Raw genomic sequence first — 18,664 nt, forward strand, 5'->3', positions numbered from 1 at the left:
AATTCATTTGAGCTGTAAACTAATATGATACATCATAATCTGATCAATTTCCATTATTGATAATCCCGCATCAAATAATTATTGCCATACATTTAGATTTTTAGAATATATGTGTACATGTGGGGGCGGAGTAAGGTGAGCAAAACGGGGTACGAAATTTTGTAAAAAAAATTTTTTAAACAATCCAAAATTAATTTTGTGAATATAGGGAAGGGAGGGGCGAAAGGGGTACTTAGAGAAAAACCAAGTTTTCGAGGACTCAAATACGCTATATCTTTTTTTTTTTTAATGATATTCAAAGTAAATAGAAGAAATTTTCAGTTACCGTTGAAAAAAAAAATTTTTATTTCTGCGGGCAAAGTGGGGTACCCTCTAAAAAAGGTAAAAAAAAAAATTTCTTGATTTTAAACGAATTTGATTAAGTTGAATTTTTTTGTAAGTAATTTACATGAAGAAAAATTATATTTTACATGTTTATTGGATACAAAAGAAGAAAAAAGAATTTTTAATAGTTTTTATCATAAAACAAACGTCATTAATATTTCTCAACTGACAATTGATTTTTGAAAAAGTTTACCAAAAAAAATTCAAAGTAACGCTTAATTATATTTACAGAAGTGATTTTGGAATGTTTAAAAACCATTTAAAATATACAATTTTTTTTTATTAAATTTTGGGGATACCCCATTTTGCCTATCCTACCCCCTTTTGCCCCTCCTTCCCCTAATTGAGCATTATTTTGAATTTTTTTTGTTAAACTTTTTCAAAAATCGAGTGTCAGTCAAAAAATGTTAATGACTTTTATTTTATGATTAAAACTATTAAAAATTTTGCTTTCTTTCGTTGTATAGAATAATTATGTGAAATGTAATTTTTCTTTAGGTAAATTTCTTACAAGAAAATTTAATTTAATCAAATTCATTTAATATCCAGAAACTTTTTTTTAATCACCTTGTTTAGAGGGTACCCCATTTTGCCCGCAAATGAAAATTTTTTCTATTTACTTTCAATATCATTAAAAAAAAAAAAAAAATTTAGCGTATTTTGGTTCTCAAAAATTTAGTTTATCCTCAAGTACGGCTGCCCAATTTCAAAACGCAGTAACTGATAAAAATAAAAATTTTGAAATATGCATCGAATCATGTTTACAAGACTCCACTTGAACGAAAAATACTCAAAAATCGATTTCGAAAAATTTGTCACTTATTGTGTTTTGAAATGGGGCAGCCGAGTACCCCGTTTTACCCCCCCCCCCACCCCTATATGTGAGCATGTAAATATATGCATGTTAACTTTTTTTAACCCTCAATTTGTCATAGTTCAATACACCTAATATCCATTGGACGTTTGTTAAAATTTCTTTTTTTATTTTTTTGAGTTGACCCTCAAGTAAAGCAGTAATGTCATTTGTGATACGTATTTTTTTTTTATATATTTTCGCTATGACATGAATGAAATATATTCAACACGCTCCATATACCCGTTATTTGCTCGTCCTCATCCGTTTTCAAGTCAATAGAAAAGCAAACAGCATCGTTGTGAGCTTTGCACGTGAAAAGGCTGACTCTGAGATGAGTGTAAGCTAAGAGAAGGGCAAAGAGTCGATCTGTATATACTGTATACACTAGTGTAGTGTAGTGTAGTCTAGTGTAAGTTTAGTTTAATATAATAACATATAATAGTGGTATATGGAGAGAGGAAATAAAGAAAGAGAGCTAGTGTAGCTAATACGTGATGATGACAATGGCCAAAAACTACAGCTGCAAACGGCCTGCATCCCAGCCTGTCTATAACTTTTATACTTCGTTCTTTCTCGCGCTCTTTTAACACTAGCTAGTTATGTTCATTCTACCTATTATATAAGAATATTGCTGTTTATTTAATATTTTTTTTGTTGATCCCATTGTCTCGCGGATTACTGGCTTAACTTATTGCTATTACTTAAAAAAACGTTAAAACCATTTACACTGTATAAATTTCAGTGGAATATCATTCCAGGCAGTCCGCCTCAACTTCATCATACTAAAGCTGGTTCTGATTTTTTTTTTTTTTTCTTTAAATTATTATTAATGGTGAAATTAATAAGGTGTGTACTGAAGTACAATGATAATTTATTGCAGGAAGACCTGGGGTAAACTGGAGCTGATGATATATTTAACGCTACATGAACAATTTAGATGCACTAAATTATATTACTTTGGATCAAATTTTTAAAAATAACAAAATTCTTCACTGTTATGAAAAAAAAATTATTTTTAGTTTCGAAAAAATCTGAATACTAATGGCAATTAATGTAAATCTAGACAATTAATTTTAGAAATTTAAACAAGGGCCCATTATTCTTTAAAATAATTTTACTACAATTATTTTTGTTTGTATGCTTATAGAAGCACGCTTGTTATCGTGACTAAAAACACGTGTCATTTTTTCACTGACAAATAAGCGAATCGAAAGAAAATACAACAAATAAAATATTTTCACAAGCTTTAACTTCGTTTCTAAGACCACAGAAAAAAAGAATTTCTTAGAGCAAGAAATATTTCGCACTATGAATTGAAGAAAAAAATTTTCTTAGAAAAAATTTATCGACGCAAGAAATTTTTTTTCACTACAGAAAATTTTTGTTTTCAATTTCTAATGCATAAAATTTTTAGAGGCAAGTAAAAATTTTCTAGTGACGGGTAAAAATTTTTTGCGCCAAGAAATCCTTTTTTTTCTGTGTAATTCCACTGTTCAAAAATTTATATTTCATATAAAAAAATAGACAATATAATAATTTTTGACATTTCTAAATAAGTAGAATACTTCTATAGTTCATGACTTTATTGTAATTAATAAAACTATAATTTTAAAATAAATATAATAAAAATATGAAAATTATATGATCCTGAAGTTAGCAGACAGTTAAAAATTTTTGAATTTTTTTTTTTCAACGATTTAATTTAAAAAGAATAAAAATAAAAATACGCACATGTAGAAAATTTAATGAACCATAGGTGCAATTTTTTCAAATATTTTTTTTTTATAATTTATTGTTTAAAAAAAAATCCAAAAATTATTGGACGTCGGCTAACTTCAGTGTCATAAAATTATCACATTTTCCACTTTTCCTCATCGTTACATCCATAATATTTAAAATATGAGAGTACTAATGTCCTGACCACATCGCAATATTTATATTATTAAATAATAATAATAATAATAATAATAATAAATGAAAATGTATTAAATTAATTACTACAAATTTTCGATAACAAATGATTTATGAGCAAATAGATATATATTATTCTCCGAGTAATGCTTATGATATATATGTATCTATACAGTTTGTATAGTAGAAGGAAAAGCGGGTTTGTGATACTGACAATAAATTATAGAGGTAGCGGGTAATAATAATGTGGCAAATAGCGTTAAATATGGTCGGTTGTGACAGAGCTAATAGGGAAGGAGGGATTTCATAGCTCGTTTTATGAAAGGTATACCTTACACGGATTAATTTTAATTCAAATATTTTTTTATTCATAATAACAATAATAATAAAAAAAAAACTTAACATTCACACTTACGAAGAAGCTAAAAAATTATTTACTAGCTTCATTAAAAAATGAAAAAATGCCCGTGTTAATGTTTCCAAACGTAAATATTTGATGGCATTGAATAGTAAATCTGTTATGAATTTAATTAGAAGCTATTAATTTAAGCAATGGTGAGAAGTACATAGCTTTCACAACTGCTAAGGTAATAAACTTTATGTCTGACTACGAATACGAGTTGTAGTAATTATTATTATTAATATTATTATATTTTTGGCTCAATAACCAACCGAGCGACCCCTTAAAACCGGCTTCTAAATACTTGTGTATATATTATGCGGCTTTTAAACCCATCATACATTTATATAGGCCTCGTATTTATATAATTATTAATTTTATTATTTGATGAGCTAATTTAAAGCCCATTAAATGATACTAAGGATATTTTAATATTCTAAAATTCGTTAAAGATTTATTGGTAATATATTTAAAAAAGAAATATGTTTAATTTATTATTGCTATTTATGATAATTATAATAAAGTGACGGCGCGTTAAAATAAAAATTTGAAAAAAAATAAGAAAATTCTTTTGTCATACAGGTTTTTAAAAGAAATATTTAAAATTCTTCAAGTATTATTTGTTAGTTTGAGTTTTATTACGTGATTTTAAATTATGGTAATAAATAAATCATGAGTTGAATTTTTAAATTTTTTGTTTTATTACCATTCAAGTGCTTTGAGTGTAATAAAAAATACAAGTTTGATTTTTTCCCGCGCTCCTGCCATCTACAAATTTATTTTAAAAATATTCCTCAGTATTTTCCTGTATTTTATGATATGTGGGTACAGTAGTTCGGTTACATGTTTCGGTGATGGTAAAAATTTATCCCCCGACAATAATACGCAATTCCCAAATTTAAACTTCATCATAAACATGTGGGAAAATTCATTGTCTTGAATAAGTTTGCTTTTGACAAGTCGTAAAGAAACGTAATTTTATAATTAATTTATTTAAAAAACTGCTGGTAAAATGTCAACTCCAGATTCAAATACAAGTCAGTCAAGCAGTGAAAATATTTTCAAAATATTACTCGCTACTGACTGTCATCTAGGTTATGAAGAACGCGCTTCGAAAAAAAGTACTGTCACTATTTATTTACGCGGTGTCAATAAATAAAAATTATTAATTACAATCTTTTTTTTAGCGGACCGGAATGACAGCTTTACGACATTCGAAGAAATTTTACAAATTGCTCTAGCGAAAAAGGTCGACTTTATTTTACTTGGTGGCGATTTATTCCACGATAGTACACCATCGCAGAATGTTGTATTGAAATGTATTAATTTATTGAAAAAATATTGCTTTGGCGAACGGTAAATATTTATTTAATATCATCGATATCAATGTCTGTAATTATTTAATATTCGATTATTTATTGATTCTGTTTTTTCAGAACAATTAAATTTCGGTTTCTAAGCGATCCATCGGAAACGCTATCGAATCCGACAGGTCTTAATTTTGAAAATGATAATTTGAATGTTGGGTTACCAATTTTTACTGTTCATGGAAATCATGACAATCCAAGTATATTTTATTACTTATAATTAAATAATTATATTTATTAATTTAAGTAAAAGACCCTAAACCCGATCAGTATTTTTAGTCGCTCACTTCAAGAGCTCGTTTTTAAAACTGGGCTTTAATTATAATTGCTGGTATATCTATATATTATTAATGTATAAACACACTAGTAATTTTAATTTGAATGATACTGAAGTTAGCCGATGTCTAATAATTTTTGAATTTTTAAATGAATGATAAATTACAAAAAAAAAAAATATTTGAAAAATTGCACCTGTAGCTTTTTTAATTTTCTACATGTGCATTTTTTTATTTCTTTGATATTTTTGTAATTGATCTGTTGAAAGAAAATCCGAATGTTAATTGTCTGCTTAAACTGCAGGATTATTAATTGAAACCCGTATAAAAATAAACCCGATTTGGAAAACTATTAATTTAAAAATAAAAATTATCATTGATAAATAATAATTTGTAAATCTAAATTTATTAAAATATGACGTATCAAAGTATTTTATAATTTATTGTAAATTTGAATTGTGACTATTTTCAAAATTGTACTCAGTCTAGTAACGCTCGTTCATTAAATTAAATTCAGATGACGTTGAAAAACTATAAAAAAAAAAAGAAAAGATTTTTCATTGCATTTAGCAATTTATATTGAGTGGTTCAATCTCACTTCAAGAAAAAGTGAGCGGGTAATGGGTCTTTTACGTTACTTATTCAATAAATAAAATTATTCTAGCAACTTAAAGTATCCTATAAAAATTTTAAATGATCATAATAATTATAAATTTTTAGGTTTCGAGTGTACAAGCACATTGGATATACTTGCAGCATCAGGACTCGTTAATTACTTTGGAAAATCAACAGATCTAACTCATCTAACAGTTTCACCAATGGTATTTAAAAAAGGTGATACTTATGTCGCTATTTATGGTATTAGTTTCATTGGAGACCAACGATTGTCTAGATTATTCAGCAATGGCTTGGTATGAATCATTAATCATCAAATAATAATAATTAAAATTTTTTAAAATTAATTACTTATACAATCATCATTAAATTCTGTCTGGGACTGTACTCAGTACTATCCAGATAGTAATGGATACAGTCTAGATAGCATACAGTACACGGAAAAAAAAATAGTAGTGGCTACTCTCTGGGATAGTACTGAGTACTTTCTATAAAGAAAAAAATTTCAGACTACTGTATGCTATCTAGACTATATCTACTACTATCTAGACTATATCCACTACTGTCCGGGATAGTACTCAGTACTATCTCTAGCCACTACTATTTTTTTTTTCCGTGTGTGAAATTTTTTTTTACAGAAAGTACTCAGTACTATCCTAGAAAATTTCCACTACTATATTGTTTTTTCCATGTAATTGTAAAATAATTTTTAAAATTTTCTAGGTCACATTTCTACGGCCGAAAAATATTGAACACTGTGTCAACATTCTTGTGTTACATCAAAATCGTGCTAAACACACTCGTCACGGATACATTCCAGAAGATAAACTGCCATCATTCTTTGATCTAATTTTTTGGGGCCACGAGCACGAGTGTCGTCTCACACCGGAAGAGATAACACTACCCGATGGTGAAAAATATTACATCACACAACCAGGTAATAAATTTACTAATTAATTGTCAGTGTTTTTATTTCATTAATTCAAATTCAAATGATTCATCAATTGCAATTTATTTGACAGGAAGTTCAGTGGCAACGTCTTTAGCTGAAGGTGAAGCTAAACCAAAACACGTGGGACTGTTGAAAATAGATGGAACACGTTTTATCGTTAAGGACATAAAATTACAAACAGTGAGACCATTTGTCTTTGATGCACTCAATATCACAGATCTTATTAACAAAAAATATTGTGACAGTTCATTGAACGGTATCCTTGAATACGTTGATGATTACATACAAAATACAATGCTTCCGCAAGTTAAAAAACTTCTAACAGGTCATCCTAATCAACCGACGATGCCGTTCCTTCGATTGAAACTCACGTATCACGATGATACGCAACAGTTTGATCCCATGTTGTGAGTATTTCTTAAATTATGTATTATAATATATTTTTTAATAAATGATTTGAACATTTTTTTTGCAGGATTTCACGTAAATACTGCGACACAGTTGCCAATGCTAAAGATTTAGTTTTGTTTAGACGCGATAGAGCGTCGCAAAATTCTAAACAAAATTTAGATTTTGATGTTGAAGATGCTGCTGCTGATTTAGCTGAATGTTTTCAACACGAGGTACTTTAAGATTCAACATATAAATATGTTTTCTCCTCGACGGGCGGAAAGAGTCAACTTTCGTCCCGCTGTGCAAAACGAAGTTGCCGCTTTCCGTCTCTGTCGAGGAGAAAAATAGCATACACTCCTCGGGAAGTAAATAAGAAAGCCTCAGATCACATGTTTGTTGACCTCGGCTTCGCCTCGGCCAACAATTACATGTGATCTGAGACATTTCTTACTTTACTTCCCTCGATGTGTAATATACTAATTTTATCACATATATTTTTGTTTATTTATTTATGTAGGCTGATAAAGACTGGTCACTTGCCGTTCAAAATGAAATTGAAAAAAATTTCATAAAAAATGATGAGAATTTACGGGTGCTCTCATTGCTAGGAATGAATGAAGCATTAGATAGATGCGTAAAAGCTAATGACAATGAAGCATTTTTAAGTATCTTCAAGTAAATATTTAATTACTTTCTCAGCTTCGCCACCAAAAAAATATATAGTGATTAAAACGAAATATTAATTTCAGTTATCAAGTAAAGAAGACTCTTGACCACTTTATTGGTCGGCAAATAAAATTGAACCGCGACGATTACAACATTGAAGTTAAAAAATTCCGAAGTGAACGTCTTGGGAAGAATACGACTGATGAAATGAATCAATTCAAAGAACTGTTGAATGACCGGGAGGCGCGTAATAGATTAAATGAGAGCTTTGGGGGAGAAGAAGCACTAGATGATTTAGGGAATTTGGATACTGAAGATGATCCTGCTCCGGTGTCTACTCCGGTATCTACTCGCGGTCGCGGGCGCGGTAGAGGTACAAGAGCTAAAACTACACGTGCAACAACTCGTGGTGGTAGAGGACGCGCTGCTTCTGGATCTTCAACAGCCAGAAGTCCTTTAACTATAACTACTCAAGCTCAAAATAATCAGGTACTAGTAATTTAATTTACAGTCGACTACCCGTCATAAGCCTGCTCTTCATAAGCCTCTTCCCCTTAATCGGGAATTACTGAGTCCAAACAGCTTCCCCCACTTAACCACTCTAAGGATTTTCGTACCAGAGAACCCGTTATAAGCCTCCGTTAAAATTGTCTAAATTATAAACTAACAATAGGAACAAAATATCAAAATAAATGATGAAAATTTACTATCGATGTTTCGCGGAGAATAATTTAATCATTATTAGATAAAATATAATTTATTATTCATAATTGTTGTCATGAATTACATTCAAAGCTTCTGTTACAATTGAAAAGTTTTATTGAGTATTAAGTTGATCTATAAAATTATTATTCTTATTATTACTGTAATCAATACCGTTATCATTATAATCAGGGTACAGAAGTTTGTGCTTAACAATAAGAATAAAAGAAAAGAATTCGCCCGAATTTGTCTATATCAAAATTACGATCGCGAGGAAATTCACGTGAATTAAATTAAAAGATATATTCAAATATTTAATGCCATAAAAGAATGTTGAAATTGAGGTCGTGAAAAAAATATGTTAATAAGACAATCAGCATGATAATTAGCAAGATCACCAGCAAGACAATGAGCAAGACTGCCAGTAAGACAACGAACAAGACAATTGTCTTGCTGATGGTCTTGCTAATTATCATGCTGATTGTCTTATTAACATATTTTTTTCACGACCTCAATTTCAACATTCTTTTGTGGCATTAGATATATGAATATATCTTTTAGAAATTTCTTTGAAAAATTTACGCGAATTTTTTTCTTGTATTCTTATTGTTGAGCACAAACTTCTGTATACAGAAGTGATTATAATTATTATCAGTGTAAAAAGATAAGTGTTTATTTTAGCGCCATAAGCACCAGGAAAATCGGGACAGTCGCGTATGTAACAAAATGTAAATGACATTTAAAAGAATATCAAATAAAACAGGCTTATAACGTAGTCGAGAACAAAACTAAACGCACGGTAGTGAGAAGACGAATTCCAGAAAAATTTCCCCCAGACCAGGCTTTCGACGGGTAGTCTACTGCACTATAAATATTGTTATCTTATTTATTTATTATCATTTTTTTATAGGCATCAAATCAAAACTTCGATCAATTTCTCCAGCCATCAAGTCAGTTTACCACATCAACTCAACGACCAGCGGCTCGTAAGCCAACGCAATTCTACAACAGTGATTCTGATTAAAGATAATTTTAAAAATAAATAAATATCCATCATTACCTCAGTTACTTTAATGGAATTAAATTTTCTATCTTCAAGTATTATTTTTATTAAAAACTTGTAATAATTTATAAAAGGTTTATAAATAATAAATAATTTTTGATAACAATTTTATTACCAATCCAATCAACAATATATTTATTATAATAATATAATATAAACTCCATAAAACTAAACTGACGCCCCAATCTCACCAAGAATCTCAGATAATTTTTCTAAATATTTACTCATTGACGAATACTGCGTCTGACTTCTAGCAATCAACTGAAAAGCATTTATATACTCCAGCTCTGAAAATTGTGGTCCATTCTCAAGTATATTATTCAAAATATCATCAGGTGTTTCGTAAAAAAGTTCAAAGTATTGTCTTGCGTAATCCAGCGCCAGTTCGCGTGCCATCGTGATATTAGTGAGTGTCTGCTGGAGTGTAAAAACATTCCGGCACATGCGTTGAATCCCACTTTTATCTATTTTATCAATATACTGGGCGGATGTTATTAATATTTTAGTTATCAAGTGACCAAGGCCTTCAAAAATATATTTTGTCTTTTTCGGATGCAGTGTTGACTGCAACGACTCGTCTATATTTTGTAGAACACGACTGAGTTCTTGTACACGAGGATCAGCTTCCTGAGGATCTTGAACGCCGTCACAGAGATGACTGTACTCACCACGTGGCAATAAATAATGAAAACACTGAACTCTTACTTCAAGATGCAACAGAAGAATGCACGTGTTAGCAAGTTCTTCAAATTCAACGGCTACTTGTTCAAGTAATTCAACAAGCGAATCAGATACGCGTGGTAGTAAAATCTGACTGTCGGTACTACTCTTAGACTGTTTCAATTCAGCAGTAAGTGAACGTATTGACAACGCAAACCACTCAACACTTTCTTGTAAAAGTGCTAGGCAACGTAACTGACCAACGTCCGATAAAATTTCACTGGAATTAATTCCACCTTCGCCTAAATTACTCGCAAGAATTTCGGCTTCACGTAAATTACGCTGACGGACGTCTTCAGGACTCTCTTCATCCTGAGTCTCCTGTCGACGCATTGACCAACCGCGTGTTATCTTTCCACGTTTATCGCTGATTGACTCACTCTTCATATTGTCCCAGTTTGGAAGTGATTTTATAAATCTACTGATATCGTCGTCCTTTAACCAGGCGCCTGAACATATTTTACGTTCTTCGCTGCCCGATAATGTGATGTTACGATACGCTGATTGACATGTTTCGCGATAATTGTGCAAAATATTTAGAGCCAGAGTACAAAAGTGTTCACCTTGAAGTGGCAGAGCAATCATCAGTGCTCGTAACTCGGCTAAACATTGTTCAACTTTTACAGTTGATTGCAACAACGGTCGTGCTAATCCTAATTCTTTCATCAATTCTGGCGGCGTTATTGTTTGCCAGGCATCTGATGCTTTTGTCGCTGCGTCAATTGTCGTCGCTACCATTATATGATGCCGACCAAGAAATTCTTCTTTTATGTAGTCAGCTATAAAACTATTTAAAGTACACGAATTACCAGGTTGAATTTCTAATGCGCGCTCTATTTCTTCGATAAATTGCATCATAGGACGGAATATAAATGTTATATTTTTAGGATCTGGTTCACATACGAGTCGCTTTGATATTTTTGCCGACACGTTGTCCTGAAAAAAATTAAAACATCTAGTATTTATTGTCCTTTCCTGTGTAAAAAAAATTAGTTCCAAAAAGATTCCAAAAATGTTCTGCATGTAGAGCTTCTAAACATGAGACAGATTAGAACTTTTTTGGAACGTTAGTAATTTTGATGGAAAAATAAAAAAGTCTTTATGAGCGAATTTGAAGTAAAAAAAGGACGTTCTTGGAAATTTTTTGGAATTTTATATGGATATTTAAAAAAATTTCCATAATCACCTCTTTTGACCTTTTTCGGAAGCTAAAAAAGACTTTCTAAAAACATTCCAAAAAAGTTCCGAATCACCACTTTTGACTTTTTTATGAACTAAAAAAGGCGTTTCAAGAACTTTTCGAAATCACTTCTTTTGAATTTTTTATAGAACCAAATAAAACGTCCATAAAAAATTCCAAGAACGTCCTTTTTTGACTCTAAATTTTTTTATAAAAACTTTTTTTTACCATTAAAATTACTAACGTTTCAAAAAAGTTCCATTCGAAGTTCTAATCTGTCTCATGTTTAGAAGTTCTACATGCGGAACTTTTTTTGAATCTTTTTGGAACGAATTTTTTTTACACGGGTTAAACAAATATAAATTTAAAAATTTTTAAATTATTTTAGTCTTGAAAAAAAAAAAAATAATGAATAAAAATTTCATGTCTTTTTATTTTAGCCCTTTAATTAAATAATAAAATAAAATTTACTTACTGTCAAACTAAAATTATTAACTTTGTGATCCTTTAAATAAGTATTCAAAGTTTTAGGATGTAAAGAAAAGTCAAATTTAAATAAAGCGCCATTTTTTTGTCTCTGAGGTTTACGTTTTGCGAAGTAAGTATTGATATCAATGGTAGCTTCTGAAAAATTTGTTGACTGAAACGGACGATCGACGACATTCTGTATATCAAGATACTCCGTCAGTAATAATTGTAAGACTGTTTGTATTTTACTCCAGACATCAGGCATTTCATACAAACGTACATCGACATTATACTTTTTACAAACATGAGAAAAACTACGTAACGCCATTGAGTGGGCATTTGCAATCAGTTTAAATTGATCAAAAAGCGTTTGTAATAATTCAAGCAACGCTGATTGGCCATTACTGTCTTTAATATCAACGTCATTAATACGCACGCCATTTACATCAGATTTAGCCATCGATTTACCAGCATTAGCTTTTACTGTGTCCGATGTACGTGCAATGATATTCAATAATTCAGTCTGCATTCGACTCTTGATAGCGTCAATGGCTTCGGGAATATTATTCAACAACGCTAAGCATTCAACAATAATAGCAATGAAATGTTCGGAATTTTCTTCCGGATTTAATGAATTTTCATCTTCAATAATATTAGTCAGATCTTCCTGTTGAATATTAGCTCCCCGTGACAGTTGACTGTTTGGATAACTAACGTCCAGCAATGCGCGTTTAACTTTATTGCCCCTAGAGCCCCGAGCTTCATTACCACGTTGGAAGTCACGTCCTGATCCCTGTCTCTTGAGCAAAACCTCGCGAGTGGTCTCAACATACAAGTGTCTGGTCAATTCTTCAAGCAATTTAGATTGCAGCTGCTGCTTTTTAGTCTCCAACTCCATTCTCAGTTCTCTCAAGGCTTCAACACCCTCGAGATTACCATCGCCCATTGACAATGCTGATACCAAGAGCTGAGTCGCGTGCAGATATAATTTTTTATTCAAATAATTACTCAGTTTCGCCGGTACTTCTTTTAGTTTTTCGATATCATTTAATAAATGTAATACATGTTTATGTTCAATACCTTCTAGCCATAATTTCATCAATTCTTCACGTCTACATCTCAACAATTGTTTACAAGCATTCAAATTTTCTTTGACTGTATGAATTTTTTCACGTGATGACGTAACTCGCTCAGATAAATTACTAAAAATCTATAAAAATTACAAGTAATTATTAATAATTTATGATACTGAAGTTAAGCCGACGTCGTATAATTTTTTGAATTGATTCAAAATTATGAATTATAAAAAAAAAAAATATTTTATAAAATTGCACTTGTAGTTTTTTTAATTTTCTACATGTGTATATTTTTAGTTTTTTTTTTTGTAAGTGAGTTCTTGAGAAAAAAAAATTCAAAAATTGTTAACTGTCTGCAAACTTCATGATCCTGAAGTTAGCTGACGTTTAATAATTTTTGAAATTTATTCAAAACGATAAATTAAAAAAATAAAATATTTTAAAAAATTGCACTTATAGTTTTTGAAATTTTCTACATGTGCATATTTCTGGTTTTTTTTTTCTTTGGATTTTATTTAATGGAAAAAAAATCCGAAAATTTTGAATTGTCTGCCAACTTCAGGATCATTCCTGAAGTTAGCAGACAATTGACAATTTTCGGTTTTTTTTTCAACAAATTAATTTAGAAAAAAAAAAAAATGCATATGTAGAAAATTGAAAAAACTATAAGTGCAATTTAATAAAATATTTTTGTTTTTTATAATTCATAATTTTGAATCAATTCAAAAAATAATCATACGTCAGCTGACTTCAGTATCATCAAACTTCTTGGTCATAATAATTAATAATAATAATTATTAATTAAAAATACATACTTTCATAACTTCAGTGAGATCTTGATCATGCAGTGAAACCAATTCATCAAGTTTTTGATCACTTCTTTTATATTCTTTTTCAAGTTTAGCTTTTTCAACTTCTCTCTGTTCATTTGTTTCACTTGCTGACAATGCTCTTATTACAGATATCAATAAACCACTCTAAAAAAAAATTAAATAACAAAAACAATTGTTACAATTATAAATATATAACCTTAACACACCTTAAATAATTAATTTATATATTTATTTGCAATTATATTAAGAAAAACTTACCGTTTCCTTGGTATGTTTTATACCTCGCGGAGGTTTTATCGGTGGCCCGGACATTTTTATTAATTAATTAATAAATTAATAGTCATTTATTACACATTCAAAAAATATATTGTTTATCTATTTAACACAGGAGGTTGTTTTTTGTTACAACTGTCAAACGCCATCTGAAACAGCTGATTGTTATGACAGCTCTGGCAAGTGCGCTCGTAAAAACTTGCGCTTATTGAATTTTATTATTGGGAATTAATAATAATAATTAAGTTGTGATAATATATTTATTATAAATATAGTTTGTAATAATGAATTTGAATAATATGACAATATCAGCAGTACGTCCTAGGACAAGTATACTTGATAAATCATTGAGTAAAGGTAAAGGTGAGGTTAGTTTGAGTTGTTATGCATTATTATTTTCTGAATTAGTACAATATTGTCAAAATCGTGTTTATACTGTACCTGAATTACAAAATAAGTAAGTAATTTATTTATTTAATTAATAAATAATATAATTATTTAAACTCTACAGTCAGAAAATTTTAAATTAATGAGTGTGAATGTAGACGAGTATAAATGTAGCAGACATCAGACAAATTTAAAATTATAAATAAATAAATGATACTGAAGTTAGCTGACGTCTAATAATTTTTGGAATTTTTCAAAATCATAAGTTATTAAAAAAAAAAATATTTTAAGAAATTGCACTTTTAGTTTTTTAAATTTTTTACAAGTGAATATTTTTAGTTTTTTTAATTTTTGTAATTAACTAGTTGAAAATAAAATTCAAAAATTTTTAATTGTCTGCTAACTTCAAGATCATAATAAATAAAGGAAACAATTTAAAAAATAATATTTATAAAAAATGCACTTATTGATTTGAAAATTTTGTAAATGTGCATTTTTTGAAATTTTATTTTATCAATTATTTACCCCATCTATTAATAATTTTAAATTTATCAGATGTCTGCTACATTCACTCATAAAATATGATCATACTGATAATCGGAGACGTTAGAAATTTTTGTTCTTGTAAAAAAATGACAGATTATTTAAAAATATAGCGACAATTATTTATAATACTGGAAGTACCAGACATTAAAAAAAATTATGTCTTTCAAATGAAGAAATAAAATATAAACAATACAAAATGACAAAAATTGCAGACAGAATGATGTGAAATTAATAATTTACTTTGTTGTTTAATTAAGTAAATAAAAAATAATGTAAAGTTGGTCATTAATAAAATTGCTGATTGTAGAGCTAAGAAAAACGGTTTTACTTTATGTCAGTATCTAAAATTTTACATATTTTAGACTTGCTGAAGTTGGAGCAGATGTTGGCCACCGAGTAACAGATTTACTAATAATGCGAGATAAAAATGGAAAACGTGAAATAAAATTACTCAACATATTATTATTTGTAAAGAGTACACTGTGGAAATCGTTGTTTGGCCGCGAAGCTGATAAATTGGAGCACGCAAATGACGATGAACGTACATATTATATTATCGAAAAAGAATCGTTGGTTAATAAATATGTGTCAGTACCTAAAGACAAAGGTAGTTTAAACTGTGCGTCATTTGTTGCCGGTATTGTCGAAGCTGTGTTATGTGACTCTGGTTTCGTAAGTACTTCAATACAGAAAATTAAGTATTAACTTATGGTCCGTAAAGCTGTAGTTTAACACAGTAAAGAATTAAAGATTACTACCAAATTTACAAATCACTTGGCAGCTAAATAAATTCACTTAATTTAATTTCAATTAATTTAAATAATTGAATACAAAGAAGAAAAAAATTTAATTCTTCTAGGACTTAAAGCTTCATAAAATAAATTTTCAAAATTTATTTTTTTAGATCAAAATAATTCTATTTGAAGTATCTGTTAAATTTTATAAATTTATTTTAAGAATAAAAAATCAATCGATAATTTTATCGATGAGTTGTCTATTAAATGTATTCAAGTTATTTATTAATATAAATTTTTACAGCCAGCAAAAGTAACAGCGCATTGGCATAAAGGTACAACGTATATGGTGAAATTTGATGACTCGGTAATAGCACGAGACAAGCAACTTGATGACAAATAAACATTCATCATTAGCATTATTAAATTATAATAACTATAATTGTGTATTTAAAATTTAATTGAAGATAAATGACAAATAAATTTTTATGTATATAATTTTTTTACTTCTACTTATTTATTGTTCCAATTATTATTATTATACACGTGTACTTCTGTAGTAACTGTAATTTAATTAAATTTGTATTCCCGGTCGCGGTAACTCACTTGACCAGTCCTCAATCGGTGTTCTTTGCTTTTCTGTTAGGAAAAAAAACGAGCTATTATACATTTAATAAAATTTAAACTTATAAAAAGTATAAATATTTAATAAAAAAATGGAAAAATACCCTATCGTGATAACAACCGTATGTGAGAGCTACTATTGGTATCACACAAACTGCAGTCATAAAGCCAGCATTTTTCCATGATGGTTTGAAAAAATGAGTTGCTGATACTTTCATTGCCATGAAACGATTTATTCCAACATCTTCCTATTTTAATAAATTAAAACATTAGCTATTAATTTTTAACAATAATAAAATTAAATTAAAAAATTACTTGAGTAAAATAAAAGACCCAATTACTGAGGCAGTGTTACAATTCTACTTACAACATCTCTACTCAAGGGAAGTAGCTAAAACTCTAGTCACTCACAACTTTACTCAGCCTCGACTCTACTCACAATTTTTCTTACTCAGGTTTAACTCTATTCAGTCATATCTTTACTCAGCTTCAACTTTACTCAGCTACATTACTCACGTACTTTAGCCTATCGTTGAAAAGCTATTCTTTGAGAGTAAAGTTGAAGCTGAGTAAAGATATAACTGAGTAGAGTTGAAGCTGAGTAAAGTTGCGAGTGACTAGAGTTGTGGAAACTTCCCTTGAGTAGAGATGTTTTGAGTAGAATTGTAACACTGTCATTATTGACACTGTAAGAGATATCTGAGGCATTATAATTTATTAATTATCTCTAATATTAATTTTTTAAGTCCGTACTCTTACTTGCTGCTTCTGATTTAATCAGTGTTTTTTTTTTTAATGATCATTACACTGAATAATAAATATAAAATATTTTAAATAATCACTAAAATGTACCGATAATTGTCAAGTCTTATAATCATGTAAATTGATTACATCAAGTAAAAGAAAAATACATGTACTGAGTTTAGAATTTTTCAAAAGCCAATTTTTTAATTTTTTTGTTTAAAAAATTTTATTTCATTATTTTAAAGTTTTAAAAATTGTCAGATGTCCGCCAACTTTACTGTCATCTTATAATGAGTGTTAATGTAGCAGACATCAGACAAATTTAAAATTGTAAATAAGTATAGTAAATAATTAATAGAAAAATATTCATAAAAAATGCAGTTATTAATTTAAAAATTTTTTAAGCGCGCACTTTTTTTAAATTTTATTTTATTAATTATCTACTCATTGGTAGTTTTAAATTTTTCTGATGTCTGCTACATTTGCACTCATCTCTTTTCAGAGTTGTCGTGAAATTTAATTGTAGTTTTTTTCAATCTTTTATACCTATTACAAACTAGAAGTATATATTTTAAAATTTTCAATATTTTGAAGATTATATTAAAATATTTATGACTGCTGAAAATATTAGAGGAAGTAAAGTAAATAATTAATGAAAATCGAGTATTAATAATTGATACTGTGTCAATAATTGAGTCTTTCACTTTAAGGACAGTAATAAAATAACAAAAACAAAAAATGACATTATGTAATAGACGTAAAATGAATTTAAATTTGAAATTAAAATTTCCTTTCAAGTAAAATATAAAATGAATAATAAATTAAAATATTTAAATAAATATTATTGTAATAAAATTTGTACTTATCGTTGTTTTAATAGATAAATATTTAATTTTAAAGTAGACACTTACAACACAACCTCCAATACCCAGCCCATGACGATAAGGATTTTGAGTTTGTTTCAAATACTCATAACGTAATTTATTACGTCTCGCTGCACGATGTTCTAATATTTCTTTTTGAACAGGAGACAAATCTATCGTCTCGCGCCCAGACATTTTTAATATGTGTAATTTTTATTTTATTGACAAAATGAAAAATGAAGTGGGCGAATTTCTGCTTATAAAAATAAATGCAAGCGGATTAAGGAATTGTTGAGGATCACTGGGAGCTCAGGAAAAGAATATGTGGCGCCGTCATAATAAACTAGCATCAATTTTGTAAGTTAAATTTTGCTCATTCAAATTTTTCCCGCAACTTTTTGTCAGATTCAAATTAATTTTTGCTCTCAAATTTTTTTTTTCCGTAACTCGAAGGCAACTTTTTAAGTCAACTTTCATTCCTATTATCTGTACCCTGATAGCCAATTTGACGGCAAGTATGCGACAAACTATTGCTGCAATTTGTTGCCAAGTTTAACGTAAAAATTTATATTTCTGTAAGTTGACGACAACTTTTTGAGAAAGTTAATGGCAAAAGTTGACGACTTGGCTTT

At 29.1% G+C, this 18,664-nt stretch overlaps 4 protein-coding genes across 5 annotated transcripts; 2 read left to right on the forward strand and 2 right to left on the reverse strand.

Annotated features, from left to right (window-relative positions):
* The first annotated feature begins 4,430 nt into the window (after positions 1-4,430).
* On the forward strand, positions 4,431-9,679 carry LOC130678695 (double-strand break repair protein MRE11). Its single transcript, XM_057486099.1, has 10 exons — positions 4,431-4,672; positions 4,739-4,907; positions 4,988-5,118; positions 5,914-6,104; positions 6,532-6,745; positions 6,831-7,167; positions 7,236-7,383; positions 7,671-7,828; positions 7,903-8,308; positions 9,432-9,679. The coding sequence occupies exons 1-10, from the start codon at positions 4,564-4,566 to the stop codon at positions 9,543-9,545; spliced, it is 1,977 nt and encodes a 658-aa protein (XP_057342082.1). The 5' UTR covers positions 4,431-4,563; the 3' UTR covers positions 9,546-9,679.
* Positions 9,680-9,690: 11 nt separating this feature from the next.
* Positions 9,691-14,263, reverse strand: LOC130678694 (exocyst complex component 4). Its single transcript, XM_057486098.1, has 4 exons — positions 14,120-14,263; positions 13,844-14,005; positions 11,960-13,162; positions 9,691-11,240 (listed from the first exon to the last, which is right to left on the reverse strand). The coding sequence occupies exons 1-4, from the start codon at positions 14,171-14,173 to the stop codon at positions 9,753-9,755; spliced, it is 2,907 nt and encodes a 968-aa protein (XP_057342081.1). The 5' UTR covers positions 14,174-14,263; the 3' UTR covers positions 9,691-9,752.
* Positions 14,264-14,418: 155 nt separating this feature from the next.
* On the forward strand, positions 14,419-16,299 carry LOC130678696 (trafficking protein particle complex subunit 5). The gene is made up of 3 exons (XM_057486100.1): positions 14,419-14,591; positions 15,430-15,739; positions 16,106-16,299. The coding sequence occupies exons 1-3, from the start codon at positions 14,419-14,421 to the stop codon at positions 16,202-16,204; spliced, it is 582 nt and encodes a 193-aa protein (XP_057342083.1). The 3' UTR covers positions 16,205-16,299.
* On the reverse strand, positions 16,297-18,317 carry LOC130678697 (uncharacterized). Of its 2 annotated transcripts, none has more exons than XM_057486102.1 (3): positions 18,081-18,317; positions 16,530-16,673; positions 16,297-16,460 (listed from the first exon to the last, which is right to left on the reverse strand). In XM_057486102.1, the coding sequence occupies exons 1-3, from the start codon at positions 18,225-18,227 to the stop codon at positions 16,419-16,421; spliced, it is 333 nt and encodes a 110-aa protein (XP_057342085.1). In that variant the 5' UTR covers positions 18,228-18,317; the 3' UTR covers positions 16,297-16,418. The 2 variants fall into 2 exon arrangements, with proteins under 2 accessions (XP_057342085.1, XP_057342084.1); XM_057486101.1 differs by having other exon boundaries at positions 16,297-16,440; positions 18,081-18,314.
* Positions 18,318-18,664: the final 347 nt, after the last annotated feature.

The sequence above is a fragment of the Microplitis mediator genome, chromosome 2 (assembly GCF_029852145.1).
Source record: "Microplitis mediator isolate UGA2020A chromosome 2, iyMicMedi2.1, whole genome shotgun sequence".
Lineage (NCBI taxonomy): Eukaryota > Metazoa > Arthropoda > Insecta > Hymenoptera > Braconidae > Microplitis > Microplitis mediator.